The sequence below is a fragment of the Carcharhinus amblyrhynchos genome, chromosome 6, assembly GCF_965287045.1.
Source record: "Carcharhinus amblyrhynchos chromosome 6, sCarAmb.v2.hapA, whole genome shotgun sequence".
NCBI lineage: Eukaryota > Metazoa > Chordata > Chondrichthyes > Carcharhiniformes > Carcharhinidae > Carcharhinus > Carcharhinus amblyrhynchos.
Genome location: NC_137329.1, coordinates 107,471,744 through 107,485,265, shown reverse-complemented (window position 1 = coordinate 107,485,265; position 13,522 = coordinate 107,471,744). Strand labels below are relative to the sequence as shown.

At 42.5% G+C, this 13,522-nt stretch overlaps 1 protein-coding gene across 1 annotated transcript in view; it reads right to left on the bottom strand.

Moving 5' to 3' along the window:
- otogl (otogelin-like) overlaps positions 1-13,522 on the bottom strand; it is a 161,984-nt gene that overhangs the window by 69,274 nt on the left and 79,188 nt on the right. The window contains exons 27-30 of the mRNA XM_080191498.1: positions 12,771-12,927; positions 11,600-11,626; positions 8,579-8,746; positions 876-1,154 (exon numbers count right to left, since the gene is read on the bottom strand). Of these exons, the coding sequence (XP_080047624.1) occupies positions 876-1,154; positions 8,579-8,746; positions 11,600-11,626; positions 12,771-12,927 (631 nt within the window). The remainder of the gene's footprint in view (positions 1-875; positions 1,155-8,578; positions 8,747-11,599; positions 11,627-12,770; positions 12,928-13,522) is intronic.

Here is a 13,522-nt window from a genome sequence, read left to right as displayed (position 1 = left end):
CTGCTCAGTGTGGTTTTGTGGAGGTCATGTTGCATTGGGGAGGGATTCGAGTGTGTGTGTTTGGGGGGGTGGGGTTGTATAGGGCATTGGTGAGGCCGCAGCTGGAGTACTGTGTGCAGTTTTGGGCGCCGCACCTGTGCAAGGATATTTTGGCCTTGGAGGGAGTGCAGAGGAGGTTTACTAGGCTGATACCGGAGTTGAGGGGGTTGAGCTATGAGGAGAGGCTGAATAGACTGGGCTTGTACTCGTTGGAGTTTAGAAGAATGAGGGGAGATCTCATTGAGACGTATAAGATGATGAATGGGATGGATAGGATAGAGGTGGAGAGACTCTTCCCGCTCAAAAAAGACAGTAGGACTAGGGGGCACAGCCTCAAGATAAAGGGGGGGCGGTTTAGAACGGAGTTGAGGAGGAACTTCTTCACTCAAAGGGTGGTGAATATCTGGAATTCTCTGCCCGTTGAAGTGGTGGAGGCTACCTCGCTAAATATTTTTAAGAAGCGGGTTGATGGGTTTTTGATAAGCGAGGGGATTAAGGGTTATGGGGAGAGGGCGGGAAAGTGGAACTGAGCCACGACAGATCAGCCATGATCTTATTGAATGGCGGGGCAGGCTCGAAGGGCCAGATGGCCTACTCCTGCTCCTATTTCTTATGTTCTTATGTTCTTATGTAGGGAGGCTATTGTTGCTCAAGACTCTTGAAGACACTTCAAGACCCCCAAGACTCTTGTCTGAGGGAATTCCATCCCTAGCATTCCCTGAAAACAGGTAACTTATTTATTTAATAAAAATCTTCAGAGCGTCTTCCACAAACATGACTATTCGATTAAACTAGTAAAGAGTTTTTGTTCAGTGTAGTAAGTTATGGACACTCACCTTCAATTCTAAAGCTGCTTGAATGTTTAAAGAATTCAGAATAGTCATACTGAGATACTTTAACAGCTGATGGTGTCAGTGTGATAAAAAACCCCTTCTTGCTGTACAATTCAAAGGTACTGTAGCCTGAGATCCAGTTGCTTTGGTGATGAATGAATGAGGCGTCTTTCTGGAAGTGTTGATTGTCTTTCCATTGCTCCAAGCGAAGGTTATCGTTTTCATCAACATGCACAAAGTAATTTGGTCTTTCAGCAGACTCGAAGGAAACAACTGGCAATTCTGAAACGTTACAACAATATACAGATCAGTTTGTGACTTGCTTCAATGGAACATTCCTCTCATAACATTACAACGTACCATATAAAAATATTAGACACAAATATAAAATGGATAAAATATGTTCCTGACTTATGATGAACAATTCAGTATCATATTGTGTAAGGACGCAAAGTTAATGGGGGCAATTCACTCAGATTGGTTGGGGGGGGGGGGGTCCCCCTGACAATCTGCACATGGCAGTGACAGAAGGAGGTCAGTGATCAGGCGTGGCCATCAGGTGGGGGTGGGGGGAGGGGGCATGCTGATAGGTAGGATGCTGAGGGGCCGTGACTGTGGGGAGGGGTCGGGATTGCGAGCGGGGAAGGAGGTAACATGAGATCAGGACTGCCAAAGAGGGGGGGGGGGTGGAATTTATGCAGTGAGGGTGGAGGTGGGGTTGGGCATCCAGGCTAGCCTGGACATATTTGGGAGCCCAGCGATCAGGGTGCGTGGGGGGGTCAGGGAATGCATGGGTGGTTGCATAGCCATCAAAGTGGGCTTGCGGGGCTGGCCAGAGGTAGGGAGTCTGGCAGTGCGGGACTACTGTGCATATTCTGATCTCCGCTATAACTGTTCAGAGCATGCGCGATGACCTGTTAAACACAATGTTGCCAGCCTTTCCAGCTGAAATAGGCCCCACCCATTAACTTTTAGTGAGATTCACGTTAGTGCACTCTGAATGCACAGAGGTTCATTTTGAAAACTCGGCTGAGAAGACTAGTGGGATTTACTTCAGTTTTCACACAAATTCAGCATTTGGAATTTTTTTGGGAGAATCCCACTCCATGTAACTAAGTAACTGAAAATATCTAATTTTAACTGAACCTGATGCATGTACAATTTTATAAAATACTGCATATAACAAGTATGTGCATAAGTGCAGAGGGGCTGCACGGTGGCACAGTGGTTAGCACTGCTACCTTACAGCACCAAGGACCTGGGTTCAATTCCAGCCTCAGGTGACGGTCTATGTGGAGTTTACATATTGTCTGCATGGGTTTCCTCCGGGTGCTCCGGTTTCCTTCCACAAAAATATTATGTATAAATGCAAATAGACATATTTTACTCCAAAGATGTGTGGGTTAAGTTCATTGGCCATGCAAAATTGCCCCTTTCTGTCAGAGGGACTAGCAGGTAAATATGTGGAATTACTAGTTTAGGGCCTGAGTGGGATTTTTTTTGTGCAGGCTCGATGGGCCGAATGGCCTTCTTCTGCAGTGTAATAGTTACATAGGATGACAGAGAATGTACAGTACAGGAATAGGCCCTTCAACTCAAATGGTCTCCACAGTTAATACTCCATACAGTCCTACTCCCAGTCTAATTATCTCTTCCCATTCTGCCATTGTCACCTTGTATTTCTTTATTTTATCTTCAAAGGTGAGGGAATGTGTTTGATTATTTCTCAAGTGGGCGTGCTCTATTTACGCGAAAACGCAAAGCTGGCAGCCTCACCGGCCAGGCTAGTGTTTTCCATTGCTGGCTGCTTTCTGCTACAGAAAATGACACCAGTCCAGCTGCCACTCCACTCACTTTCATCCCTGACCCAGTGTCTAGTGGGCAGAAGCAGCCATGGGGAAGCACCCAGGTCAAGCAGCAAGCATTTCATTTAAATATTAATTTCGAGGCGTGTTAGTCTTGTATGCCATTTTCTGCCCCTCTGGTTTGCAGGATGTCTAACCTAAGTCACAACATGGGATATCAAAGATGTGGAGATGCTGGCGTTGGACTGGGGTAGGCACAGTAAGTAGTCTCACAACACCAGGTTAAAGTCCAACAGGTTTATTTAGTAGCATGAGCTTTCAGAGCGCTGCTCCTTCATCACTCATCTGAAGGAGCAGTGCTCCAAAAGCTCGTGCTACTAAGTAAACCTGTTGGACTTCAACCTGGTGTTGTGAGAGTACTTACTGTGGGATATCAAAGATCATGGGTAGGACAATGTAACAGCAAAAGTGATTTATTGAATGTTTTCCTTCTTTTTGTTTGCTGTTATTTCCTGTTGGAAACAACTAGCATGTAAGATTCTCATAAATCTTTGTACTAATTGTTGTAATTATGACTTCCACCAGTGCCATCCCTGTTTCAATGATTTGCCAATACAACTTCCCATATCTAAGGTGTTTGGAAGATGATCTGGCTGCATGAGAGATGCCCTGTGCCCAACTGCCATTTTTCACCAGTACATCTTCTGGCCTGATGTGAACATGTCTCATTTTAGCAGACAATGCATACTGAGACTCTTCTTCCTGAAGGAGATTTGTACAGCTAAGCCAATGGCAATCCCATGGTGTGGGATCATCCTTTCCAGTGTATCACAGCCTGGTACGGCTCCTGACCAAGACCTCTAGAAACTACAAAGGGTTGTGAACATAGCCCAATCCATCACGCAAACCAGCCTCCCATCCATTGACTCTGTCTACACTTACTGCTGCATCGGGAAAGCCAGCATAATCAAGGACCCCACACATCCTGACATACTTTCTTCCACCTTGTTCCATTGAGAAAAAGATACAAAAGTTTGAGATCACGTACCAAATAGACTCAAGAGCAGCTTCTTCCCTGCTGCCATCAGACTCTTGAACTACCTTATATTAAGTTGGCCTTTCTCTACACTCTAGCTGTGACTGTGACAGTACATTCTGCCTTTCCTTCTCCCTACGAATGGTATGCTTTGTCTGTATGGCGTACATGAAACAAGTCTGCAGAGGGATCTAGAAAAGTCTGCAGAGGGAACTAGATAGGCTGAGCAAGTGGGCGAGGACCTGGCAGATGGAATACAATGTTGGCAGGTGTGAGGTTATCCACCTTGGTAGGAATAATAGTAGGAAGGACTACTACTTACAGGGTGAAAAGCTGCAGCATGCTACGGTGCAGAGGGACCTTGGGGTCCTTGTGCATGAGTCGCAAAAACCCAGCCTACAGGTGCAGCAGGTGGTCAGGAAGGCAAATGGGATGCTGGCCTTCATCGCGAGGGGGATTGAATATAGAAGTAGGGAGGTCTTGCTGCAACTGTACAGGGCACTGGTGAGGCCGCAGCTGGAGTACTGTGTGCAGTTTTGGTCGCCGCACTTGCGCAAGGATATTTTGGCCTTGGAGGGAGTGCAGAGGAGGTTTACGAGGCTGATACCGGAGTTGAGGGGGTTGAACTATGAAGAGAGGCTGAATAGACTGGGCTTGTACTCGTTAGAGTTTAGAAGGATGAGGGGGGATCTTATAGAGACGTATAAGATGATGAAAGGGATGGATAGGGTAGAGGTGGAGAGATTCTTCCCGCTCAGAAAGGACAGCAGGACTAAAGGCCACAGCCTCAAGATAAGGGGGGGCGCAGTTTAGAACAGAGTTGAGGAGGAACTTCTTCACTCAAAGGGTGGTGAATCTCTGGAATTCTCTGCCCGTTGAAGTGGTGGAAGCTACCTCACTAAATATATTTAAGACGTGGTTAGATAGGTTTTTGGTAGGCAAGGGAATTAAGGGTTATGGGGAGAAAGCGGGAAAGTGGAACTGAGCCACTTCAGATCAGCCATGATCTTGTTGAATGGCGGGGCAGGCTCGAGGGGCTAATGGCCTACTCCTGCTCCTATTTCTTATATCTTAACAATATTTTTCACTATATCCCAATGCATGTGACCAGAATAAAATAAAACCAAATCAAATCAAAGTGCAAATGATGTTTTGTTTCTGATTCTTTCATGGGATGGATGCATCACAGGCGTGGCCAACATTTGTTGCCCATTCCTAATAGCGCCTTCAGTTGAGTGACTTGCTGGGCCATTTCAGGGGGCAGTTAAGAATCAAGAGTCAATCCACATCACTGTGGGTCTGGAGTGTCCAGACCATGTAAGGAAGGCAGATTTCCTTCTCTCAAGGGCTTTAGGAAACCAGATGGATTTTAAATGACAATTGACAGTGATTCCACAGTCACCATCTCTGATGGCTAACTTTTAATTCCAGATGTATTTATTGAATTCAAATTCCATCAGATGCCATGGGGGATTTTAACCCAGGTCCCATAGTTTTAGCCTGGGCCTCTGGAATACTAGTGCAGTGACATTACCACTACACCACTGTCTTCCCCTATTCTTAAATAACTATACTGTTGGAGGTTTCCTCAGTGGTAGTATGTATGCTGTACATATAACAATAATGGCGTTGCCTACCAAGATGGTCAATATTTTGACTGAATCCATGAACCAAGGTGCCACCAATTATTTCTGCAGGACTTGATCAACGTACTTATGTTGACAAGAATGAACTATTTAGATCAGCAGAGAACACTACCACCTTGTGCAAGGACACCTGCAGCGACAATGTCGCATGGAACAAGCATATCTGATGCCAATAATGGTCAGTCCGATTTAAAATTTGGTTCCATCTACCCAGACAAATGCTGCAGTGCTGAATAGGGACAGTGCTATAGAGAAGAACATACAATCACTTTCTTTACTTTCACTAGCAAAAAACAAGGGGTTGGATGATTGTCCAATCTACAAATAGCTTCCTGCATTTTGGATATCTCTTGCTTTCAATTTTACCCATCATTTTTTATCTCCCTACCTCCTCAGCCACAGCAAAGGCTGTTAATGGGCTGAGATACCTTTTAAGCTTTCGTATTGGCTTTCAGAAATATGGGCTGCGTCCATAAGACGAGCCAATGTGGAAAGTGGAACAATAAAAACACTCTTGCAAGAGCCGGTATTTGAAATTGAACACAGCGACAGAGTAAAGGGATCTTTACTTCGGGTTGATGTGCTATAATTGAATTAGGTATGTTTGGTTTCGAATACCACGGATTATAATGAGTGTTTTTATTCTGGAGCAGGGCATACACAATGCACAAGATGTAACATTTTTTATTGGTTTATCAAATTTGTTTGGTTTAGATAAATAATATTAAAGTCACCTTTGTTGATTAGAATAGGAAACAGTCGCATTTTATTTGAATAATTAAATTAAATAAAGCATCACATAAACTCCCGTAGACACTATAACGTGTTTCCATTTCATATCCTATGCACACCACCTGACGTGGGTAAATTATGAACAGCTGCCAAAAAAGCTTTCATGGATGGTCCTTGGAATCTTTCGAAGCATTTCACTGAAGTTTATTATGACAGTAATATATCACACAGATCTCGGCTGAAATAATTGCCTTCTTGATGGTGCTCTTGGTATCATTTAGGATTACTTTACAGAAATTAAATTTACTATTCAGATCCGGAAATGATTACAAGAAAATTTGTATCATCTGGCTGTATTGGAGTATATAATCATAAAATGCATCTCTAAATGTCAGGACTGTATCATTTTAAAACTTATAACATTTTAGCAAAACAGTGCCAGGGACCAATGTTTGATTCCTGGCTTGAGTCATTGTCTGTGTGAAGTCTGCATATTCTCCCTGTGTCTGCATGGGTTTTCTCCGGGTGCTCCGCCTTCCTCCCACAGTCCAAAGATGTGCAGATTAGGTGGATTGGCCATGTTAAGATTGCTCCTTAGTATCAGGGGGACTAGCTAGGGTAAATGCATTGGGTTATGAGGATAGGGCCCTGTTGGGATAGTCGTCGGTGCAGACTCGGTGGGTCAAATGGCCTCCTTCTGCACTGTAGAATTCTATGATTCTATGATTCTGAAATGGTTGTATGTCAGCAGTTTCATAGAAAAATAAATTCCTTAATTTGCACCACTATTAAAATACTGAATAGCTAATTTACTTTTCATAGCTCCATACTAACTGTATGTGTATGCATTGACGGAGCAATTGGAAGACCACATGAATATTATTGTTTAAAGTTTCTTTTTATATTTCATTTGGCAACATGAGATGAGATTTGTCAGAATGTAATAAAATAGAAATGTAAATCAAGAAATGTAAGATAAAGCAATTTTGCTCATCAGTGGATCCCTAAACCTATAATTTTCCAGATACTCTGAACTTCTAAAAACGAAAACCCAATCTAATTAAACTTATAGGGTGGGATTTCCTGGCTGCACCCACCCCAAAACAGGAAAATCCCATCCAAGGTCAAACGACTTTAACATAGCTTGCCCCTCATCCACTCTGATTCCCATGGCAGGCAGAATGGGAAAATTTGCCCTATAAACTTTCTGCCTTGTGTTGATTATGAAATGATTTATTTTTTCATTGTTATTCCTTTCTCACAGTTGCAAAACCAATGCACAGAGTGATTGGGGCAAGCCCCTAATCCATCTGCATTCTTGCTCCAAAAACCAATTCAATAGCCTTGACTGGTTAGAACCACATGTCATCTCTGTACAGACCAAGAGGACATCGGTATCATCCCTCAGGGTAGAAATTGCTGTTTATTCTGTCCATTCTACAGGCAGAAGCCTGATGCAGAAAGGTCCAATTTTGCATTACAGCACCAACATATTATTGCTGGTGGCTTTACAGCATTCCAGCTGGTTGCTCAAAACTGGCATTAGACCTCCAATTAATTTGCTACTTGGGGGCACAATGTCTGCCGAGGGACTCCTCAAAAGAAAAAGGCAAAACACTGCGGATGCTGGAATTGGAAACAAAAACAGGAAATGCTGGAAAAACTCAGCAAATCTGACAGCATCAGTGGACAGAAAATAGAGCCTAGCTTGAGAGTCAGGATGACCCTTCATCAGAGCTGAAGTCACTACTGTTTGAAGGCCAATGGACAACTCCCACCAATGTTCCATTTCTTAGCTCCAGCCAAGCTGATTCTACAACTAGATTTTGAGAGCCAATATCCTCCACACCATTGCACTGATTTCATTGTTACTTAACAACACCACCTCACCTCCTTTCCCTTTGTAAATGTCTTTTCTAAATGTCGAAACCAATGGATATTCAGTTCCCAGGCTTGGTCACTCTGTAGCCATGAATCAAAACAAAAAGTCCCACTCTTTCTAGCTGAATGTTTCTATGGATGTATATGCTATACGTTTGTATGCATATGTATATTGAGTGGCACGATGACACTGCTGCCTCACAGTACCAGGGTCTTGGGTTCAATTTCTGGTTTGGGTCACTGTCTGTGTTAAATTTGCACATTCTCCCCGTGTCTGCGTGGGTTTCCTCCGTGTATTCCGGTTTCCTCCCACAGTCCAAAGATGTGGGGGTTAGGTTGATTGGCCATGGTAACTTGCCCCTTAATGTGCCAGGATGTGTGGTTAGAGGGATTAGCGAGGCAAATATGTGGGGTTATGGGGATAGGGCCCAGGTAGAATTGTTGTCGGTGCAGACTCGAGGGGCCAAATGGCCTCCTTCTGCACTGTAGGGTTTCTATGATTCTACGATTCTACGTATGTATAAACATGCATATTATTTACAGCAAGATGCAAAAAACAATGAACATCTATTGTACATTTTCCCAATTAAACTACTTCATACTCACTTGATTGTTTTGCCTTATAAAGTCCGGGTGCGATCATGAAATTCATTAAAATATCCTGTTCAGCATTGTTTATTTGCAAAGGTACAATGTCGCCAGTGATCTTGTTGTTTGCAACTGCAGTGTCATTGCACAAATAGTTAATGAGTATAAATGGTCCTTTTCCAAGATCTGAAATACGAAAGAGTAACTTGTCAGTTTTCATCTTGTTGTCAATGGCGACCTGTAGGAAGATTAAACCAGGAAATGCTGGAAGGACTCAACAGATCTGGCAGCATCTGTGGGGAGAGAAACAGCTTTGGCGTTTCGAGTCCATGGGACTCTTCTACTTTTTGACCTGTGAGAACATAATAACTTTTTGTAACCTAAGAGGATGATGTTTCTTCCACTTTCAGAGGTGGGGCGACACAATGATTAGCATTGCTGCCTCACAGCGCCAGGGACTCGATTCCCACCTTGGGTTACTGGCCATGTGGAGTTTGCACATTCTCCCTGTGTCTGTATGAGTTTCCTCTGCCTGTTCCAGTTTCCTCCCACAATCCGAAGATGTGCTGGTTAGGTGCATTGAGGGAGAATTTAGCATGGCCAATGTACCCGAACAGGCACCAGAGTGTGGTGACGAGGGGATTTTCACAGCAACTTCATTGCAGTGTGAATGTAAGCATACTTGTGACAAATGAATAAACTTTATTTTTTTCTCCTCCAAGCCAAGGAGCATGATGCTATAAAAAGAGGGGATAAATCACCACCTCCCTGGTGATTTAAATCTCTCTCCTCTGGCCAAAGTGCTACTAACTACCCCTTCCCTGGTAACAGCATGCCAATAGCTTTGCCGGCCTACTTCCTCCCTTTTTGCTGCCACTTTCCAGAAAAAGGCTGACAATAGTTTGTAGGAAAGTGAGGGAAGGCCGTAACTCTCTGCAGAGAAAGAGAAACCTCACCTCAATCACCATTTTAGTCCAATCTCTCATATGTTAAGTAAAAGGCGCCAGTCAAATTATAATAGAATTTATAAAATTTGCAGGGCAGGTTTCTGTTGGCAAGGATCACAATGAACCCTGAGCCACGAAAATGGATGAGGGCCAGTTCATTAAAAAGGAAGAATTCATGTTAAGCGCATTAGCAAACCACAGATAGTTCAGCTAAGAAGTGTAAACAGAGTTTAATCACCTGTGCGATTAAAATAAACAAGTGCCATATTGAGCTTATTACAGTACTACCGAGAGCGAACATTTAATATTAGATTTAAAGGTGATTCACAGATCAGACTGGACACAATGAGATTTTCTTTTTGGCAATGCCTGGCCATAAGGTAATGCCAGGCTGGAGTGCTGAGCAGAAAATCAGGGCCTGTCTGATATTCCTCCACCAATTTAAGATTTAAATGACAGGGTCCCAAAGTCGTTAAGTGAGTTCACTCAAATGACTAACTGAGCCATATGACCCAGGAGCATTTGACCCTCCAGTCTGTGCCTCATTTTAGTCAGACAGCAATAAAGATGTTACAATCCCTTCAGCATCTTTTCTACGGTGTTCCTCGCTAAAATGTCTCGGTATGTTTCACACATAGGAGGAAAAGCGTAAGCATTGAGGAGGGGGTAAAAGCAGGAATACAGAGAGTTGGAAGATCTCAGGAGCAGGTGGACAAGAGTTTTAAGACATTATTGCAAACAGGAAAGTGGCATTATAGAATTCAGAAAGGAGATTCCACAGGGGAGTGTCTAAAGCATGGCACCAGCCACGAAGTGAAGGAAACAAGGAACACAGCAGCTGGGATTTTACGCTCCTGACTGCATCGGGTGGCGTCGGGAGAAGTTGCACTCTATGTTGGTATAAACACATGATGTTATTGTCCCCTCCTGTTGTCAGTGATAGAGTGCATTTACTAACATTCAGCATCATTTGCGACTATTACCATGTCATTATCAGGCCCGTATGCTGGAATCAGCCACCCCATCAAAAAATTCATCCACAGTGGCATGTTGGCAGCATGTCAGCTGGCAAGCAGTCTTCTCAGGGGAGCTCAAGTGAGTGCAGTGTTCGGGGGTAGAGATTCACGCCCAGATACTGACTGGCTGGTACTCTGGCACTGCACAAGAAGTGCTCAGGTAGTGCCAAAGGTGCCAAGTGGTGCCAAGGGGGGATACACCTGGGTGAAGTGTTTTGCTCGCTGTGGCAGTCTTTAAAAATGGTGCCCCGCATCCTTGTGTTTTTACATTTCTGGCAGGGTGGGTGAATCAGAGGCTGCCCCACAGCAATATATCATGAGACCTGTAAAGTTTTATTTCCTAGGTCCCAGACTGTACGAAAGCTGCCATTGCTGCCAGCAGCTTTAATGCTCACTTTTCCAACATCTGCCTTTGCCAATATCCGGGGAGATTCTGGCCAGAGTGTCTTCAATTTGTATAACTCGTTCAGCACAGTGAAGCATTTTTTATTCTTTGGGATGTTTTGTATCACTAGCAAGGTCAGCAACTGTTGTCCATTCCTCATTGCCCTGGAGCTGAGTGGCCTCCTCAGCCATTTGGGGGGCAGTGAAGAGTAATTCACATTGTCGTAAATATGGATTTATATGTAGACCAGATAGGGTAAAGGACAACAGATTTCCCTCCCTTAAAGGACACTAGTCCTTTAGATTTTAACAACTAATGATAGTTGTAATGGACACCATTACTGAGACTAGCTTCATATTCCATACTTATTCCACCAGGTGTCATGGTGGCATTTGAACTCATAATCCAACATATTGGGCTGGATGACTCACACCCACACATGCACACCCGCATGCACACGCACAAACACACACACACACACGCACACACACACTCCTAAGATAATAAGACATAAAAGTGAACTTAACATTGTTGAAGAAAGGGTGTCACAGGATTGAATTATGGACTTGCTGGAAGTAGGTGCTGTGTGCAAGACACACATGTACACACACAAAACAGCAAATTATAATAAATTACTTGAAGCAAAAAAGATTCCTAATTGTAATAAACAGAAGCATCAAACAATACATACCTCGATTGTAATATTCGCAATCGAAAGCTGAAAGATATCAAGAATGTATGGTCAGTAAAAAATAATTCAAAATACATGTAGCAGTTAGGTGTTTATGTCACTGTAATTCAGGCTATCCTTTTCGTTTTCCGTTAAAGTTAAGGATCAACACGTCCAAATGTATGAATTCTATGAAAGATTCATATTTTCTCTATCTATTGTGGTCATTAGTCAGGGACTCAAGTCCACATTGATTAAAACAAATGTCATGGAACAATTTCTAATCACAGTAATCACTGATTTTACATTGAATTTTGTGACAGATAACTTGAAAAAAATGCACTGAAATTAATAAATTGAAAGTGCGTCGGAAGGGGAAACACGTGTATGCAAAGAATTATTATAAACTGACTTGAATACCATACATTGTTTTGGAGCATGTATTTGTACAAATACATAACACTATATTGTAACACTGTATTCTGTCCCTTTCCTTCTCCGCTATGTGCTCTATGAACAGTATGCTTTGTTTGCATAGTGTGCAAGAAGCAATACTTTTCACTGTATCCCAATACATGTGACAATAATAAATCAAAATTACTAATGCTTCCTCTCTGGCCACATTTGCTGAATTCTTATACTTTTTATTCCTCCTCATGTCAAGAGAAATGTTCCCTTCACTCCCCTAACCCCAGCAAGTAAAGATAGATAATTATAATACCTCTCAAAAAGTAACTTGCATAATACTACTGCCTTATTTTTTGTTATGACGCAGAGGAGACCATTTAGCCTATTGTGTCTGCACTGACTCTCCAAATGAGCAACCTTAGAGTCATTCCCCTGTCTTTTACCTGTACTCCTGCACATTGTTTCTATTCACACAATTATTATTATCATTCCAATCATTTTTACCATATGTTTAAAGATAATTGACATATTGTCACATTTTTTAAAGAATTAGTTAATCAGCATTATTCCAATGCTGGTAATAATCCAGTAAAATGGGTGATTCTTGGTTAAGATAATAATCCATCTCCACTTAAGAGGTTTTATATTCAGTATTGCCATCTACTTATGAAATGCTATAGAGTTGAGACTGACTTTTTCTTTTTCATTTCATACTTCAATGGTTTGAAGCTAACTTTTTCTGTTTTACATTATTCATGTAAAATGAATATCTGATAATACTCACGGCAAACACTAGGTGATCGCCAATTGATTGGGACTCCTTTCTGACAGCATGTGTGTGAGTAAGCTGCAACACTGGTACAAAAGCATTCACAATCGCCACCCCGGTTACAGTTACACGTGTCTGTAAGACAGTTCTTATAAAACCAGGTAACGTCGACCTGAAGAAAACCAGAAACCTTTGTTATTTTCACAAACAACTAATATCATTAATGGCAATTGATATCCTGTACCAGTTTTAGAGTGTATAACAAGTAACTGAATTCTAATTAACAGCAACCAATTATCAGACATATTACAGAAGCCCAAAACGTGGCTTTCTTCTCATGCTTTAAAAGCAGCTAATGCCCAGAAAACTCCAGTTTAAAATACAACATGAATTTTTTTTTATTACTTATTGACAAGATATGGGCATCGCTAGCTAAGCCAGCATTAATAAATATACTACCAAACTTAATTGCTCATCCCTAATTGCTCTTGAGAAGGTGTTAGTAAACTGCTTTCTTGAACTGCTGCAGTCCATGTGGTGGATGTGTACACACAGTGCTGTTAGAGAGACAGTTCCAGGAATTTAACACAGTGAGAGTGAAGGAACGACGATATATTTCCAAGTCAGGATGGTGAGTGGCTTAGAGGAGAACTACCAGGTGATGGTGTTCCCACGTGTTTGCTGCTTTTGTCCTTCTAGATGGTAGCAGTGGGGGTTTGGGAGATACTGCCTAAGAAGCCTTGGTAATTTCCTGCAGTATATCTTGT